This window comes from Octodon degus, unplaced genomic scaffold (genome assembly GCF_000260255.1).
Source record: "Octodon degus isolate 3935 unplaced genomic scaffold, OctDeg1.0 scaffold00021, whole genome shotgun sequence".
In the NCBI taxonomy this organism is placed as follows: domain Eukaryota; kingdom Metazoa; phylum Chordata; class Mammalia; order Rodentia; family Octodontidae; genus Octodon; species Octodon degus.
The window spans coordinates 18,988,923-19,004,654 of NW_004524597.1; the positions used below are offsets into that span (position 1 = coordinate 18,988,923).

Consider the following 15,732-nt stretch of genomic DNA (forward strand, 5'->3'; position numbering starts at 1 on the left):
CACCAGGGGGCAGGGCTGGCTGGCATGTGGTGCTGGGGGATTGAACCGCAGTCCCTGTGCTTTGCTAAGCTTGTTCTAAATAGGTGCTTTAGACCACTGAGCCATCTCTCCAGCCCCAGTTCTCTCTATTCTTTAGTGTTCTTTCCATCAAATACAGTGGGGTGTTTTGATGTACTTTACTGCTGTATGTATTTCGAAGCTCAGTCTTAACAGCACGTATTGCTCACAGATTTTTAGGTTTCGTATCTAAGAGCTTTGAGGCTAAGCAGTGTATTTAAATTTTTTCTTTTTAGACCACAGGATGGTAACAAGCCTACTGAGACTAATCAACCTCAATCTAGCACAGGGGGTTATAACCAGCCCAGCCTAGGCTACGGACAGAGTAACTACAGTTATCCCCAGGTTCCTGGAAGCTACCCGATGCAGCCAGTCACCGCACCTCCATCCTATCCTCCTACCAGGTCAGTCTTTCTTTCTTATGGCCACTGAGATAGGGGAGTAGCAAATGTTTTTCAGATTGTTGACCAGCTTGCTTTGGATCCCTCAGGTAAGATTTGTTGTCCAACTCAGTGATAACTTTGACCATGTATAGATACATTTAAGTTTCAGCCGTGGGTCTCCCTAGCATTACCTATAAGGTAATAACTTATTTCTTCTAAATACAGAGAAAAATATATTTACCACTAGGTTCTTCCCTTTAATTTGGTTCTTTTAGTTACCTGAGAAGAAAAAGAACCAGAAGTATGTGAAGTTGTATAAACTAAACCATAAAGAAGCCATTTTACCATCTTTTTCAATGGGTAAAGTACAGGGCATTACATTCCCACTGGCTTGACCCACAGATGATACATGTGTGACTGTCCCATCAGGTGGCTTATATGGTACAAGTGGATCTAATCACTTTTACTGGTCTTTTTACTGATAAAATTAAAACAGCCTGGTATGGTGGCACACACCTATAATCCCAGACTCAGAATGCTAAAACAAAAGGATTGCCATGGGTGTGAGGCTAGCCTGGGCTACGTAATTGAGTCCAGGCTAGCCTGAACTGCATAGTGAGATCCTGTCTTGAGGAGGTTTTGTTTTTTTTGCGGAACTGGGGATTGAACTCCGTCCTTTGCCCTTGTTGGGGCGGTGCTTATTCCACTGAGCCATCTCCCCAGCCCAAGATCCTGTTGAAAAAGAAAAAAAAAGTAGAGGCACCCAGCAGCAAATTGTGCATGTCTGTAGTCCTGGTTGAGGCAAAAGAATCAGCTGTACTCACAAGTTTGAGACATAGCAAGATCTCATCTGAATGGGGGAACACTTTAATACAGGAATTATTTTGAGTAATTTCTCTAGTATTTTTCATACAATACCTTTCTGAAAAAAAATTTTTTTGTCTTTTTTTTTGATTAGTACCTGGATTTCATAGATAATTAGGCATTTATGAACGGTTGAAACTATAACAGCAATTTTGAATGCTCTTATGAATTTTCAAAGGAAAATTGCCATTTTTGTATGGTTCATCTACACATGTTGTACGCCTAAGCAGCCTTATCTCTTCAGAGAATCAGTGTCATCAAGAATCATTAAAAGCAGTCTAGAGGGCTGGTGAGATGGCTCAGTGGTCTAAAGCACCTACTTAGAACAAGCTCAGCAAAGCACAGGGACCGCGGTTCAATCCCCAGCACCACATGTCAGCCAGCCCCGCCCCCTGGTGGGCTGAGCTGGCCACACACACACACACACACACACACACAAATAAATAAAATTTAAAAAAATTAAAAAAAAAAAAAAAAGCAGTCTAGAACTGCCTCGCATAACTAATTTTTTCTCAGGACTTTTTTTCCCCTGGGTCAGTTTTCTCTGAATGTGTATATACGTATACATATACAAATATTTGGTTTTGTTCGTACTGTTGATATCTAGAAAAATAACTGCATTTTAAAAGTATGATTTGTGAATGTTTCATTTTCAGGGAAAAAGTAACAAGTCTTCTCTCTTCTTCCTAAAGACTTTTTTTTTTTCCTTTCAGCTATTCTTCTACACAGCCGACTAGTTATGATCAGAGCAGTTACTCTCAGCAGAACACCTATGGGCAGCCGAGCAGCTATGGACAGCAGAGTAGCTATGGTCAACAAAGCAGCTATGGGCAGCAGCCTCCCACTAGTTATCCCCCCCAGACTGGATCCTACAGCCAGGCTCCAAGTCAATATAGCCAACAGAGCAGCAGCTACGGGCAGCAGAGTGAGTTGCTAAGAGAGAAAACCAAATAAGAGTCATTGTGTTTGGAATTTGTGAACTTGGGAAATGTTCTTTACCACTGTTTCTTTAAAATCTAGGATATATGTTTAGGGCATAACATCCTTGGATGTCCCAGTAAAGATTTCAATGTTTTGGGGGTGTAGTTTGTTTTTTTCATTTCAGTAGTGCTTAACAAAGACTTTAAAAAGAAAGAGAAACTGTAACAGACCACAAAAAATTTTTCAGACTGCCCTATTTCTTTTGGCTAGGTTATATGAAGCCAAAGTTCTTTATGGCCTGTCCATCCAAATGATATAAGAGAATGGGCAGGCAGCCATCAAGGGGTACTATAATTTTGATTGAGGAGACCTATGCTTTTGAGCTTTTGTTTTATATCCTAAAAGGAAGAAAAACCAGCTTTCAGAATATTTACAGTGTTGAAAAAGGGGTTATTTTTCTGAGGCATTTCTGATGCCAGAGATTGAATCCAGGAGCTCACACATGCTAGGCATGTCATTGAGTTATATCACTAACCCCATTTTGCTTATGAAGAAATAACTACAACCTGGAAATTGTCCTCACAAATTTCTGTCTGGATTTTTATACTTTTTAAATTCAATCTAGGGCTGGGGAGCTAGCTCAGCAGTCTTTAAGTGCCTGCCTGGCAAGCGCAAGGGCCTGGGTCAGACCCCGGGTTTTGCATGCCATGCCAGCCTTGAAACCCCCAGGTTCACCAGCCACCAAGACTGGATGTGGTGACGTAGGCCTCTTAATCCCAGTGCTGGGGAGGCTGAGACCAGGGTATCACTATGAGTCCAAGCTGTGTAGCAAGACCCTGTACCAAATAAATAAAATTTTTTAGAATTTCAACCTATAGGTATGTTTTGTTAGGACTGAAAAAGAGTATTGCTGCTTGATGGAACTCAGCCTTACAACATATTAAAGCCCTAAGAAACCTGGCTGTAAATTTTGTTTTTGGAGTATAGCTTAAAGAACCAGCTTTTAGTATTTTAGGAGCAACAAAATTCTATACTATTTGTTAAGTTATCCAGAGTGTTACTTGTTTGGAGGTAGTTTAGTCTAAGCTAATAACTCTGCAAGGTTGTTTTAGCCTTGATGATCCACTTGTTTTGGGTTTTTTTGCTCTGAATGCCTTCATGGCAGGTTTGGCTGGCTTGAGTTGTGGGGATCGAACCACAGCAACCTGAGCCTGACTTTTTTGTTGAAGCAGCCACTTAAAGAACTGAGCTAAGGGGCAGGCCCCCTGAGCCACTAGTTTTTGTTGAACTTTTGAGCACCTACTCATTAAGATTGCTTTATCATGGTGTAAAGAAGATGGTACTTTGGTTAGTACCTTACAATTGAGAAATCTGTGATTCCAGGAGAAAGTCAGGCAATGTATAAATGCTGGTCCATGGCTTACAGATGTGACTCTTTCCTCAGGTTCATTCCGACAGGACCACCCCAGTAGCATGGGTGTTTATGGGCAGGAGTCTGGAGGATTTTCCGGACCAGGAGAAAACCGGAGCATGAGTGGCCCTGATAACCGGGGCAGGGGAAGAGGGGGATTTGATCGTGGAGGCATGAGCAGAGGTGGGCGGGGAGGAGGACGCGGTGGAATGGGGTAAGAGCAAACCTTTTCTCCTTTTACCTAATTTTGTTTCATCCATAGGATTTTCAATGGAAAGAAGGGACTGAAAGACATAAAGAAATTTATTCTACATTTCCATGGAAATCTGTTGAGCACAAGTCATCATGTAAAACATGGAAATGTCTATCTATGGCATATATCAATTGGCAGTTAGCTTATTTCTCTGCCAATATACTTCGTTGGGTTGGGAAGAACAAAGAATGGTTTTGATACTAGAGCTTTCAGTTCCCTTCATGGTTTCCAGAGGTGAAAAGCCTCTGTGGGTAATAGATTTGGGATGGAACACACACAACCCTTCTAACAACCCAAGTTTTTAACTAATGCCTCTGAACGGTTGTCTTGAAGTATCTGGTGTATATACTTATCTGCCAAAAAAGAATGCAGCTGTTTTCCACAGTGTTTGTCCTCAAGTTCTGTTTGTACTCAGAATTGTTGAAGATTTTGATCCTATAACCCTTATGCTATGGCCTGAGGTACACCTGATAAAAAGTTTAGTTGGAGTACAGAAAAACCAGTAACTTTCTCAGAGTAATGTATGAGTATGGAATTGCTCCCCATTGGAGTTGTTAAAAGTCTAAATCAGTTTGACCGTTTTGATTGATGGCCCAATCTGGTTTAGAAAACTGTTTAGATTAATAATGTAACCCTCCTACTTCTGCCTGCCCATCCCCTCCCTCCTCCTACCCCCTCTTCTAGTGTCTGTACTTTGATGAAGGTGAGGTATAATGTCGATGGTTAACATAATCCAGAAGGCTTAGTTCTGTGTGTGTTCTGTCCCTATATAAACTTTTTAATAAAAAGTTATGCAGAATGTTAGGTGTAGATTGGATTTGGCCTGTTATTTCAGGGAAGAATTAAATAACATTTATTTTTATAAAAATTTCAAAAAATTTTTCAAAATTATGTTAAGTTGGTCTTTTAATTTTATGCTGGCAAATCTTGTTATTAAAAAATAGCTAATACTGTTTTGCATGTTCTGCATAACTTTAAAAATAAAAGTCTGCAGTGAAATCTTTATTGGAAGAAACATGACATACCAAAAACTTGTGATTGAGTTAATATAAAGTAAAATCTGTCATTCATTTTGGATAGTATCATTCCATTATAAAGGTTTCACTTTATGGATGTTTTAATTAGACCTAGACACTTGAAATTACTATCATCACGTCTCAGATCACCTAGAATTCTTAATATTTTTTAATTTCAAAAGCAGTTTCAAGTTTATTCATTTTAATACTCCAAAAGTAATGATTCTACTGATTTTGCTAGACTGTTATTAGAGGGGGCCCCCTTTCGGATGAGAAGTCTCTCCTGGAGCCATAGAAGAGACCATGGCCTTCCCCATAGGTTTTACAACAAACTGTGATGTTGCAGTCTGTTAGAGCCTGTGGGGACAGGACAGGGGCATTAACCCCTTTCCCTTTTTTATTGTGGTGTGGTGATGGTTTTCAGTGTCTTCTACAGGTAAGGCACTTAAATGTTGTTAACATGCCCTTTTTCATTGCCTCAGTATTTTGATATTTTCATTGGCTGTTAAACGTGGAAACTTTTTAACATGCTTTGTCGCATTTATATGCTACAGGTTACAAAGTGAGAGCCTTGTATACACTTCAATACTTAAAAAGTACCCGTACTCAGTACTCAGCCGGCAGCATAATGAAAAGTGGGACTAGACACGGTGTCCATATGGAGAGGAAAAATATACATAGAATATTTTTAACAAAATGTATTCATTGTATAAATGGAATCCTTCTGTAACTTTGGTAACTGCATACTTGTTGTTTGGTAATGAATCAGAGGAGGTATAATACTCTAGAATTGTGTAACATTAAAGTGTAAACTTTTGTGTTTAAAGAGAGAGAACATTTTATGGTGTGTACTTTTAAAAAGGACGCAAAGCTGCATGCAACAGCTTGAAATGTATATTCAGGTATTAAAGGTGCAATACTGGTTACAAACAGCTTAGGGCCTCCCACTGGGGGAGTGCCTTTATTTACTCTTTAAAATCTAAGCCAAATTTATATTCACCCCTCCTTTCTTTAGAATATGTAATTTTATACTGCCATAATCATTATTTTTAACTGATATGTCTATAAAGTTGCACCCTCAGTCCATTGAGCCTTGGTATTTGTTGTAAATTCTCCTTTCACAGCGACTGTTAAATCCATTAGTTTCCTGAACTGTATGGCTTTATGCTGAAGATTGGCTGGATGCGTCCTGATGTGTGTATAGACATTTAATGTGGTTGTCTCCTGCCTCACTATACTGTGATTTGTTAGGAAGCCCAGGGTCTCATTTGCCTCTCACCCAGAGAGGTTGGGGGTGCATCTTTATGAACATGAAAAGGTTCATCACAATAGTTGCCTCTGCTTGCCACTCTTCTCTACACCAAGCTGTCCTGGTTCTTCAACTGATGGGGTGGGTGTTTGGGGTCCAGTTTCTTTACTCCCTAATTTGCCAAGTATTGCACTATTAATACCAGCCCCGAAATGAAAGGAACCAACCACACTGGTGTGTACAATCAGACAAGCAAGGTTGTATATTAAGGAAATTTGAGCAAGCTGCCCTGAAGAAAGGCATAGTGACAAGATGAGAGAGATGCATTGTTTGGAGATGTGTTTAGCCAGTGCCCTTCTTCCCCACGAGCCCCCCCAAGGCTCAGAGCGGTACTGGCTTTTAAAGGGAAAGGCCTTCATTTCTTCGTTTATCCCCCCAGCAGCGCTGGAGAGCGAGGTGGCTTCAATAAGCCTGGTGGTAAGTTTTTGAGTATTACCATGGATAGTGTTAAAAAAAAATACAGTCAGTTTTTAGAAAACTATAATTTTTTTTATTAGTTTCATAAACGGTTTAAAAATGAGCTTTCCAAAAGAGACTAATGGGTACTGCCGGCATTGTCTTAGGGGTAATAAGGTTAACCTATGGTTACAAAACAAAGGGTAACTTGAAGTATTGAGCATCTGTTTCTGTAATATGGGGGAGAATACAGTTTTTAAATTTGGTTTATTTGGAGGAAAAAAATTGACTTAAATTTAACACTAATTTGGCACATAAGCATTGAAAGTGTATTTGGTAATGGTTTAGAAGCAAACCAGCAAAGAAAAGCAAACCCTAGCAAACCTTTCACCAATGTTAAAAGAGGCACTGCTCCATTTTAGCAGTGCGGTTCATTTTGAATTTAATGAGTCCCCATGAAATGGTGGTGTAGTAGATAGCTATGTGTGTTTGTAAGGTTTGTAGCTTGCAAGACGTGCACTAATAATATTTTATATGATCTTTCCTGGTTGGCAGGACCCATGGATGAAGGACCAGATCTTGATCTAGGTAATTTTGAATTTCAAACTTTGTGCTATGTTTTTGTGCTGGCACACACCTGTAATCCCAGCACTTTGGAACCGAAGGCAGAAGACGATTGCAAATTTGAGATAGTTTGGCTATGTATTCAAGGCCAGTCTACACAGCAATACTGTCTTAAAAACACAGAAGTTAAGGATAAGATAGAGCTCAGCAACCTGATACAGCAATGTGCTACTCTTCGGTTTCATGGTCAGATTAGGGCCTCCTTTTCTATGATCATTTATTGATTGTCCCCCCCCAAAAAAAAAAAAATTCCCAGCACTTGGGACGCTGAGGTAGAAGGATTGCTTTGAGTTCAAGGCCACCTTGGGCTACTTAATACTTCAAGGCCAATCCAGACTACACAGGAAGACCTTGTTTTTAAAAAAAAAAAGGCTGGGGAGAAGGGTCAGTAGAATTAAGCACTTGCCTGGCAAGTGCGAGGGCCTGAGTTCAATTCCCAGTTCCGCAAAAAAGAAAAAAGCAAACCCAAAGTTTCATGAAATTCTTTGGTGGTGGTTAGTAGTGGTTAGTTTCCTTAGATTTGCGGTGCACACCATTGGATAGTTGTGAACAATTGAAGGTTTTACATACACGGAACGGTAACTCCCTTCTTTCTTCTCTAAAAGGCCCTCCAATAGATCCTGATGAAGACTCTGACAACAGCGCAATTTATGTACAAGGACTAAATGACAATGTGACACTTGATGACCTGGCAGACTTCTTTAAGCAATGTGGGGTTGTTAAGGTAAGTGAAATATAACAGAGTGATCAAGCAGAAATTTAGGCTACAGAACATAAGAAATTGAAGGGCTGGGAAGATAGTAGCATGAAGTGCCTGCCTTGCAATCTTAAGGTCCTGAGTTTGATCCTCAGTACCACAAGAAAAAAAGAAATTGAAAAAAGCTGGGCAGCGTGACACACACCTATAAACCCCAGCACTTGGTGGCTGAGGCAGGAGGACCACTGTAAATTGAAGGTCAGCCTGAACTGCATAGTGAGACCCTGTCTCAACAGAAAGAGCCAAACATGGTGGCACATGCCTGTAATCTCAGGACACAACCCCTTCTGCCCCCCCCAAAAAAAAAGATTGATTTGATGTTGAGTTGGTTCTGGTGGGCCAGAGAGAGCTCAGTGGACTAAGTGCCTGCCTAGGCAAGCAGGGACCAGGGTTCAATCCCTGGTACCACGTGCTATGCCAGGCACATTGAGCTGGCGACCAAGTTAGGGCTTGTTACAGCATGCCTATAATCCCAGCATTTGGGGGAGGCTGAAAACGGGAGAATCACGAGTCGGATCTGTGTAGTGAGACCCTGTAGACCCTGTCCTAAATACAAAAAAAAAAAAACCCTCAGTATATTAACTGACAAACATAAATATGACATTAAGTCTGCATGTTGCAGTGTTGCATGCCTATCATCCCAGCTCTCAGGAGAGTGAGGCAAGAGGATCACCATAAGTTCAAGGCCAGTCTCAATCACTGTCTCAGCATTGCCCCAGGGGCGGGGCCGGTATTGCACACTAGGGATCAAACCCCAGCTGCTGTGTTCTGCCTAAGCAGGTATTTTAAGTCTACTGAGCTATCAGGCCAGTCCTGAGTTGGGTTTTTTGTTGTTGTTTTTGTTTTTTTAAGTAGGAAACTTTTTTTTTTTTTAATTTTATTTATTTGTGTGTGTGTGTGTGTGTGTGTGTGTGTGTGTGGCCAGCTCAGCCCACCAGGGGGCGGGGCCGGCTGGCATGTGGTGCTGGGGGATTGAACCACGGTCCCTGTGCTTTGCTAAGCTTGTTCCAAGTAGGTGCTTTAGACCACTGAGCCATCTCACCAGCCCATAAGTAGGAAACTTTTGTGTCTACCTCCCAGCATAAGAATTAAGAGCTGAGAGCAGTACTTTTTATTCACCTCACATATACCTAGTTCAATCCCCAGATCTTTCCTCCCCCATCCTGGATTTTATTCTCATCTTTTTTGGGGGTGGGGGGTATTGTTTTTTGGATTTTGTTGGCATTTTGAGACAGGGTCTCCCTTCCTAGTTCACGCATCCCTGAACTCATTATGTAACCCCAGGCTGGCCTCAAACTCCAGTGTTCCTCTTGCCTCTGCCTCCCGAGTGCTAGTATTACAGGCATGTGCCACCAACACACAGCCTCATAAAGATGTATTTTTAGTTCTACTTTATTTCACATGTAAGTTAATAATTAGGCACTACTATACTACATGACTATTCTGAAGACTAAGAATATGCCAGTAACAAAACATTTGGTATTTATATTGGTGGGGCATGTATAGTAAACAATGGGGATTTATGCTAGGTTATATAAGAAAGTAAAGCAAGGAGGGTAGTGATCAAATGAGAAAAGAATCATATAGCTTGGAGTGAGACAATGAGGGGGTAATAAGGGCAGACTCCTGGAGAAGGAACTTTGCAAGTTCAAAAGATCTGGTGTGACTTAAGTTTTAGTGTGACTAGCTCCTAGAATATAATGGTGAGGTTATTGAAGATATGGGGATCCCACAAGGTTGAGTACAGCTATTACCCCAGCACTTGAGAGACTGAGACAGGAGGATTGACTGCAAGTTTGAGGCCAACCTGGCCAACTTGAACTACATACTGAAATCTTGTCCTTCCTTTCTTCCCCTCCCCCCTCCAAAAAAAAGACATGGAGACTAGGAGAAACAGGCTGGGGGAGGTTGTGGGTCAGTAGCTTGGAAGTGTAGGAGTTCCTGTATTCTGTATATCACAAGGTGGCCCTGTAGCTCAACAGACAGTGCTTTGGACCTCTACATACATGACAATTCAGATACTCTTTTAGAAGGCCTGGATTGGGGGCTAGGGAGATAGCTCAGTAGAATAAGTACCTGCCTGGCAAGTGCAGGGTCCTGAGTTCAATCACTGGTTCTGCCAAAAAAGAAAAGGCCTGGATTATATCTATGGATTTATCATACAAAGATTGCTTCAGTAGACATTTTTATCTGTTTCCTGATACCTTGTGTAAAGTTGCCACAAATACTTAATAAATGCTGGCCTGTTATACAGGGGAAGTAGCTATCTGTGTATCTATGTATGTAGATTATAATCTGAAATTATGAGCAGCAACTCAGCTGATGTATACTGTTTTCTTTTTACAAAACAGAAGGAAAAGTTTAGGACTGCCTGAGGCTGCCCCACCATCCAAGCGTCCTCTAAACATGTCCAAGCTATTCCTTTTCAGACTGCACTTCTCTGCCATATCCTGTTCCCTATTGTTTTTGCTATATTTATTTTTATTTTTTGCAGAACAGGGGATTGAACTCAGGCCCTTGTGTTTGCCAGGGAAGCACTTATTCCACTGAGCCATCTCCCCGGCCCCTCCCTGTTGATTTTGTTGTTGTTGTTGGTGGTGGTGGTGGTGGTTGGGTGGTTGGTTGAATTGGTTTGTGACAGCTCACTAATTAGTTCAAGTTGGTGTTGCCCAGGCTGGCCAAATTCATGGTAATCTTCCTGCCTTACCCAGCATGCCCAGCTATCTGGTCATCTTTACAGAGAGCTAAAACTAGAGAGCAGACTATCATATTGTTCAGCCTCAGCTGAGAACATTGTACATCACACATCTTAAATTTTCTGCCATCCTGCTCATATAAATGACCCTGAAAGTACCATAGATCAAAATAAAATTAGGGGGCTGGGGAGGTAGCTCAGTAGAATTAAGTGCTTGCCTGGCAAGTGCAGGGTCCTGAGTTCAATCCCCAGTCCCAAAAAAAAAAAAAAAAATTGAAATACCATAGAGGATGACAGTTATTTAGCTAGCAGGCAAATTTACAAATACTGAATCTGAATATAGTAGGACCAACCAACCATATGCAGGAGAGATAATGGATTGTTGGAAGGGCAAGATAGGATTAAATTTGGAGTGTCATACATGCGAGGCAAGTGCTCTACACTGAGCTACATCCCCCAGTCCTTTTTTGGAGATAAATGGTATTTTCAACTGGGCATGGTAGTACATTCCTGCAATCGCAGCACTTGGGAGGCTGAGGCAGGGGTTCACAAGTTCAAGTCCAGCCTGGACTATATGGCAAGATCTAAACTGGTTTTTGGTTTTTTTTTTTGGCGGAACCGGGGATTGAACTCAGGCCCTTGCACTTGCCAGAGAAGTGCTTATTCCGCTGAGCCATCTCCCCGGCCCCTCTAGGCAAGATCTTACCTAGCAAGAGCTTGGCTTTTCTTTTGTTATTTTGTCTTTTGGGGACAGAGTCTCGCTATGCAGTTTAGGCTAGCCTCAAACTCACAGCAGTCCTCCTGCCTCAGCCTCCTGAGTGCTGGGAATACAGGTAAGCATGTGCCATCATGCTCTGCGACCCTATCTTTGAAAAGACTGGAGATATAACTTAGTATTAGGAAGAAGGGCTGGCCAGATAGCTCAACAGATTAAAGTGCCTGCTTAGGCATTTGCAGCAACCCAGGTTCAATCCCTGCCTGCCATGCCAAAACCCGACACACACAGCCCCGCCACCACCACACCGCGCCCCCCCCCCCCCCCCCCACGGCACGATTGAGACTGGACGTGGTAGTGCACACCTGTAATCCCAGTGCAACCTTAGTGTTAGGGACTTCCTGAGTTTGATTCCTAGTACCACCCCCAGAAAAAATGAACCCTATAATGTTTGTGCTTTGTGTTTTAAGACAGTTTTTTTAAAGATTTTTTTTTTTATCCAAATATAAACTTTTTTATTTTGGCAGAACTGGGGATTGAACTCAGACCCTTGTGCTTGCCAGGGAAGCACTTATTCTACTGAGCCATCTCCCCTGCCCCCATAAACAGTTTTTTAAAGATTGATTTTTACCTAGATATACAGAGCTTATCCCAGTTTAGAAAGTAATGTTTGGGGCTGGAGAGATGGCTCAGTGGTCTAAAGCACCTACTTAGAACAAGCTTAGCAAAGCACAGGGACTGCGGTTCAATCCCCCAGGACCACATGCCAGCCAGCCAGCCCCGCCCCCTGGTGGGCTGAGCTGGACACACACACACACACACACATAAATAAATAAATAAATAAAATAAATTTTTTTAAAAAAGTAATGTTTGCCACCCTCCTACAAAGGCGTGTCTTTTGCTCCCTGTCTTTGGACACGTAAGAATTGGAGGCAAAGTAAAGAGGACTTGGAGGGATCTAGAGCTGGCTTGCTCCCCGCAGGCTCAAGATCAACTGTCCCACATAAAAGAAAAATATCAAAAGTAACCCTTTCACATTTTTGTTTCTAAATCGTTGGCTCAGTCACCTACAGAATTTTGGTTCTGCTCTCCTTGGCCCTTGGTGACCACTTAGTGACCACTAGTATCACTAGTCACGCCTCCAGGAATTTCCAGTGGCCTTTTGCTTCCTTTTTAATTCCAGGGCAGTCCTTCATATTGATCAAACTTCTTGCAATTCCAAGCTGTACTACCCTGATCTTGGACAAATTTGTCTTTTTATATTGCAAATTCTTAGACTGTGTATTTGTGAATTGCTCCCAGGATTACAGGATTACTTCTCTGTGATACTGTGCTGTTATTGTAATTAGGGATAAAAGACTAATAAGATCTCTACTGTTAAGTTACATACTGAATTATAAGGAAGAAAACCATGTAAATACAGAAAAAGCAACAAAAGAATTAAAGTAACGTTTGGCTGTGCATGGTGGTGCATACCTGTAATCCCAGCACTCAAAAGAGGCTCGGGCCAGGGGATTGTTATGAGTTCAAGGCCAACCTGAATTTTCTAGCAAGAGTCCCTCAAAAGAAAGGTTAGCCAGCTGACTATGGTGGTTGTATACATTTGTAATCTGTGTGCGCAGAAAGCTAAGGCAGTACAATTGCCATGTGTGTGAGGCCAACCTGATATGTCGTGAGACACTCTCAAAAGTAAAAAAATATATATATGTAGGTGTTGAGGAAATAGGACACCCATAATTCTTGTTTAGTGTTTTGAGACAGGGCCTCACTGTAGTTCACGCTAGCGTTGAACTCACTGTGTAACCGGGATGACCTCAAACTCCTGTCCATGCTCCTGCCTCAGTTTCTCAAGTGTTGGGATTACAGGCATGCTGGTTAGGACACCCATAGTTGTAAAACCCAGAAATAAGCTTGTAGATCCTAATAGATCCACGTCTGCCTATGAAAAGTTAATGCTTTTAACAGTTTATGGGACTTTCTAAATTTTATGTGGACTTTTCCTCACAAATTAGTAAATTGTACTCATGTCCTAAGTGTCCTAATTTTATGTGTAGATTAACAAGAGAACTGGGCAACCTATGATCCACATCTACCTGGACAAGGAAACAGGAAAGCCCAAGGGTGATGCTACGGTGTCCTATGAAGATCCACCGACTGCCAAGGCTGCTGTGGAGTGGTTTGATGGTAGGGTGTGCTTACTGTGTTCAGACCTATGTGTTCCTGGCAAACAATACTGCCTGTGTCCATTTACTGAGAAGAAAAGCTCTTGCTAATACAGGGTGCTATTAAAATACCATTGTCTGGAAAGTCTAGGGATAAAAAACAAAAAATACTTTCTACATTGAAGTAAGGCATAGCAGGAGGGAAAAATTTGTAAGGCATGGGAACCAAAAGACTTGTGTTTCTAGGGCCAGCCAGATAGTTCAGTGACTTAAAGTGCCTACTCAGGCAGACACAGGGACGGGGGTTCAATCCCCAGTGTGCTGGTCCCACCCCTCGGGCCCTCTGAGATGGTGATTGAGACTGGACATGGTGGCATGCACTTGTAATCCCAGCACTTGGGGAGACTAACAGGAGGATCACTATGAGTCTCATCTGTGTAGTGGGACCCTGTAGACCCTCTGTATAAATACATTGGGAAAAAAAAGAGTTACATTTCTGAGGAGAACACCTTGTCTCTTCCAGGGCCCAGTCACCTGGATTGGGAAATGGCTTTATTTTAGGGGATTGCTATTATGGCTTTATTTTAGGGGATTGCTATTATAAATCAGCTTCACTTAAAGCTGCAGGTTTTTCTCCAAGTGTTATCAAAAGATATAGAAAACCTTTATAAGAAACATCTCAGGGCAAGTGCAAGGTCCTGAGTTCAATCCCTGGTACCCAAAAAAAAAAAAAAAAGAAACTTCTCGGGGCTAGAGGTGAAGCTAAGTGGCAGAGCACTTGCTTACCTATGCACAAGGTCTGGATTTAGTCCCAGTCACCATGAGAAAAAACCAGCCTGTGTACATTTGAGTATAACTATATATTAAAGCCTGGACATCATTGCTGGCATTTCACTTAACACACACCTAACTTGAAAGTGTCTGATGTTAGGTCCTTGCTGTCCTTTCTGGGTTCCTTTTCCCTAGTTTCTCAGCCTAGTTTCTGTAGGGATCCTAGTACACATTTTGCCACCTACCAGCTTGCCTTTCAGAAAGGAGAAGTGGTGTTTTGTTCGGGGTTGTTTGCTTGTTGAAACTTGTTTTTTGTTTTGTTTAGAGATAGGTTTTTGTTTGTTTGTTTGGTTTTTAGTGTTTCCTTTATTTTTTTTCTTTTTTATGGTCAGCTCAGCCCACCCTGGGGGCAGGGCTGGCATGGCATATGGTGCTGGGGATTGAACCGAGGTCCCTGCATGCTTGCTTAAGCAGGTTCTTTAGACCACTGAACTATCTCGCCAGCCCCAGTAGAGAGATTTTTTTTTTAAGCCTTTTGGGGTGGGGCTGACTGGTAAAAAGTCTTAAGAGATTTACAAGTGGAAGAGGATTGATGTTCCTGGAGACACCCAAGTTTGAGTAGTAAAATAGATAGAAAAGAAGAAATAGGGAGGCTGAGGCAGAAGGATCACCAGAAGTTCAAGACCAGCCTGGGCTACGAAGTGAGCTCAAGGCCAGCCTGAACTGCGTAGTGAGATCCTGTCTCAGACAGAAGAAAAATAGATTCTAGTCCCTCTGGGAGAGAAGAGTTGGAATTTAGGGGTCGTTGATGTTATGTTTATCTTGTTCTAGGGAAAGATTTTCAAGGAAGCAAACTTAAAGTCTCCCTTGCTCGGAAGAAGCCTCCAATGAACAGCATGCGAGGTGGCATGCCGCCTCGTGAGGGCAGAGGGATGCCACCACCACTCCGGGGAGGTATTTATACTTTTCTCTGATCTATTTCTTTAAGTGTTTTTCAGTCCAATTTTTGCCTTTGAGAAACTTGATTATAGTGGAGAGGTAAAGTAATAAAATGTGTATAGATTTAAAACTACACAGTTGAAAGCTGCTAGTAAATTTTTATACAGCCAGGCATGGTTGCAAATGCCTGTAATCCCATCACTAGAGGCTGAGGCAGGAGAATCATTGCAAGTTTGAGACCAGCCTAGGCTACAAAGTGAGCTCAAGGCAGCCTGAACTGCATAGTAAGAATTTTGTTTTTTTTAAAAAGACGTGACCAGGGGCTGGTGAGATGGCTCAGTGGTCTAAAGCACCTACTTAGAACAAGCTTAGCTAAAGCAGAGGGACCGCGGTTCAATCCCCCAGCACCACATGCCAGCCAGCCCCGCCCCCTGGTGGGCTGAGCTGGCCACACACACA

At 42.0% G+C, this 15,732-nt stretch overlaps 1 protein-coding gene and 1 non-coding gene across 4 annotated transcripts in view; both read left to right on the plus strand.

Annotated features, from left to right (window-relative positions):
• The window catches only part of Ewsr1 (EWS RNA binding protein 1), a 34,090-nt gene that overhangs the window by 16,149 nt on the left and 2,209 nt on the right, over positions 1-15,732 (plus strand). Inside the window, exons 6-13 of one of the 3 annotated variants that reach the window (XM_004628039.2) lie at positions 294-461; positions 2,018-2,229; positions 3,670-3,850; positions 6,597-6,631; positions 7,166-7,198; positions 7,840-7,958; positions 13,456-13,585; positions 15,166-15,288. In XM_004628039.2, coding sequence (XP_004628096.1) covers positions 294-461; positions 2,018-2,229; positions 3,670-3,850; positions 6,597-6,631; positions 7,166-7,198; positions 7,840-7,958; positions 13,456-13,585; positions 15,166-15,288 — 1,001 coding nt within the window. Of the gene's footprint in view, positions 1-293; positions 462-2,017; positions 2,230-3,669; positions 3,851-5,459; positions 6,632-7,165; positions 7,199-7,839; positions 7,959-13,455; positions 13,586-15,165; positions 15,289-15,732 lie in introns of those variants that run through there. The other 2 variants (XM_012513975.2, XM_012513977.2) reach the window with 2 other exon arrangements.
• LOC111815816 lies at positions 12,278-12,408 on the plus strand. Its single transcript, XR_002820450.1, has one exon. It is a non-coding gene; the product is annotated as a small nucleolar RNA SNORA38 (small nucleolar RNA).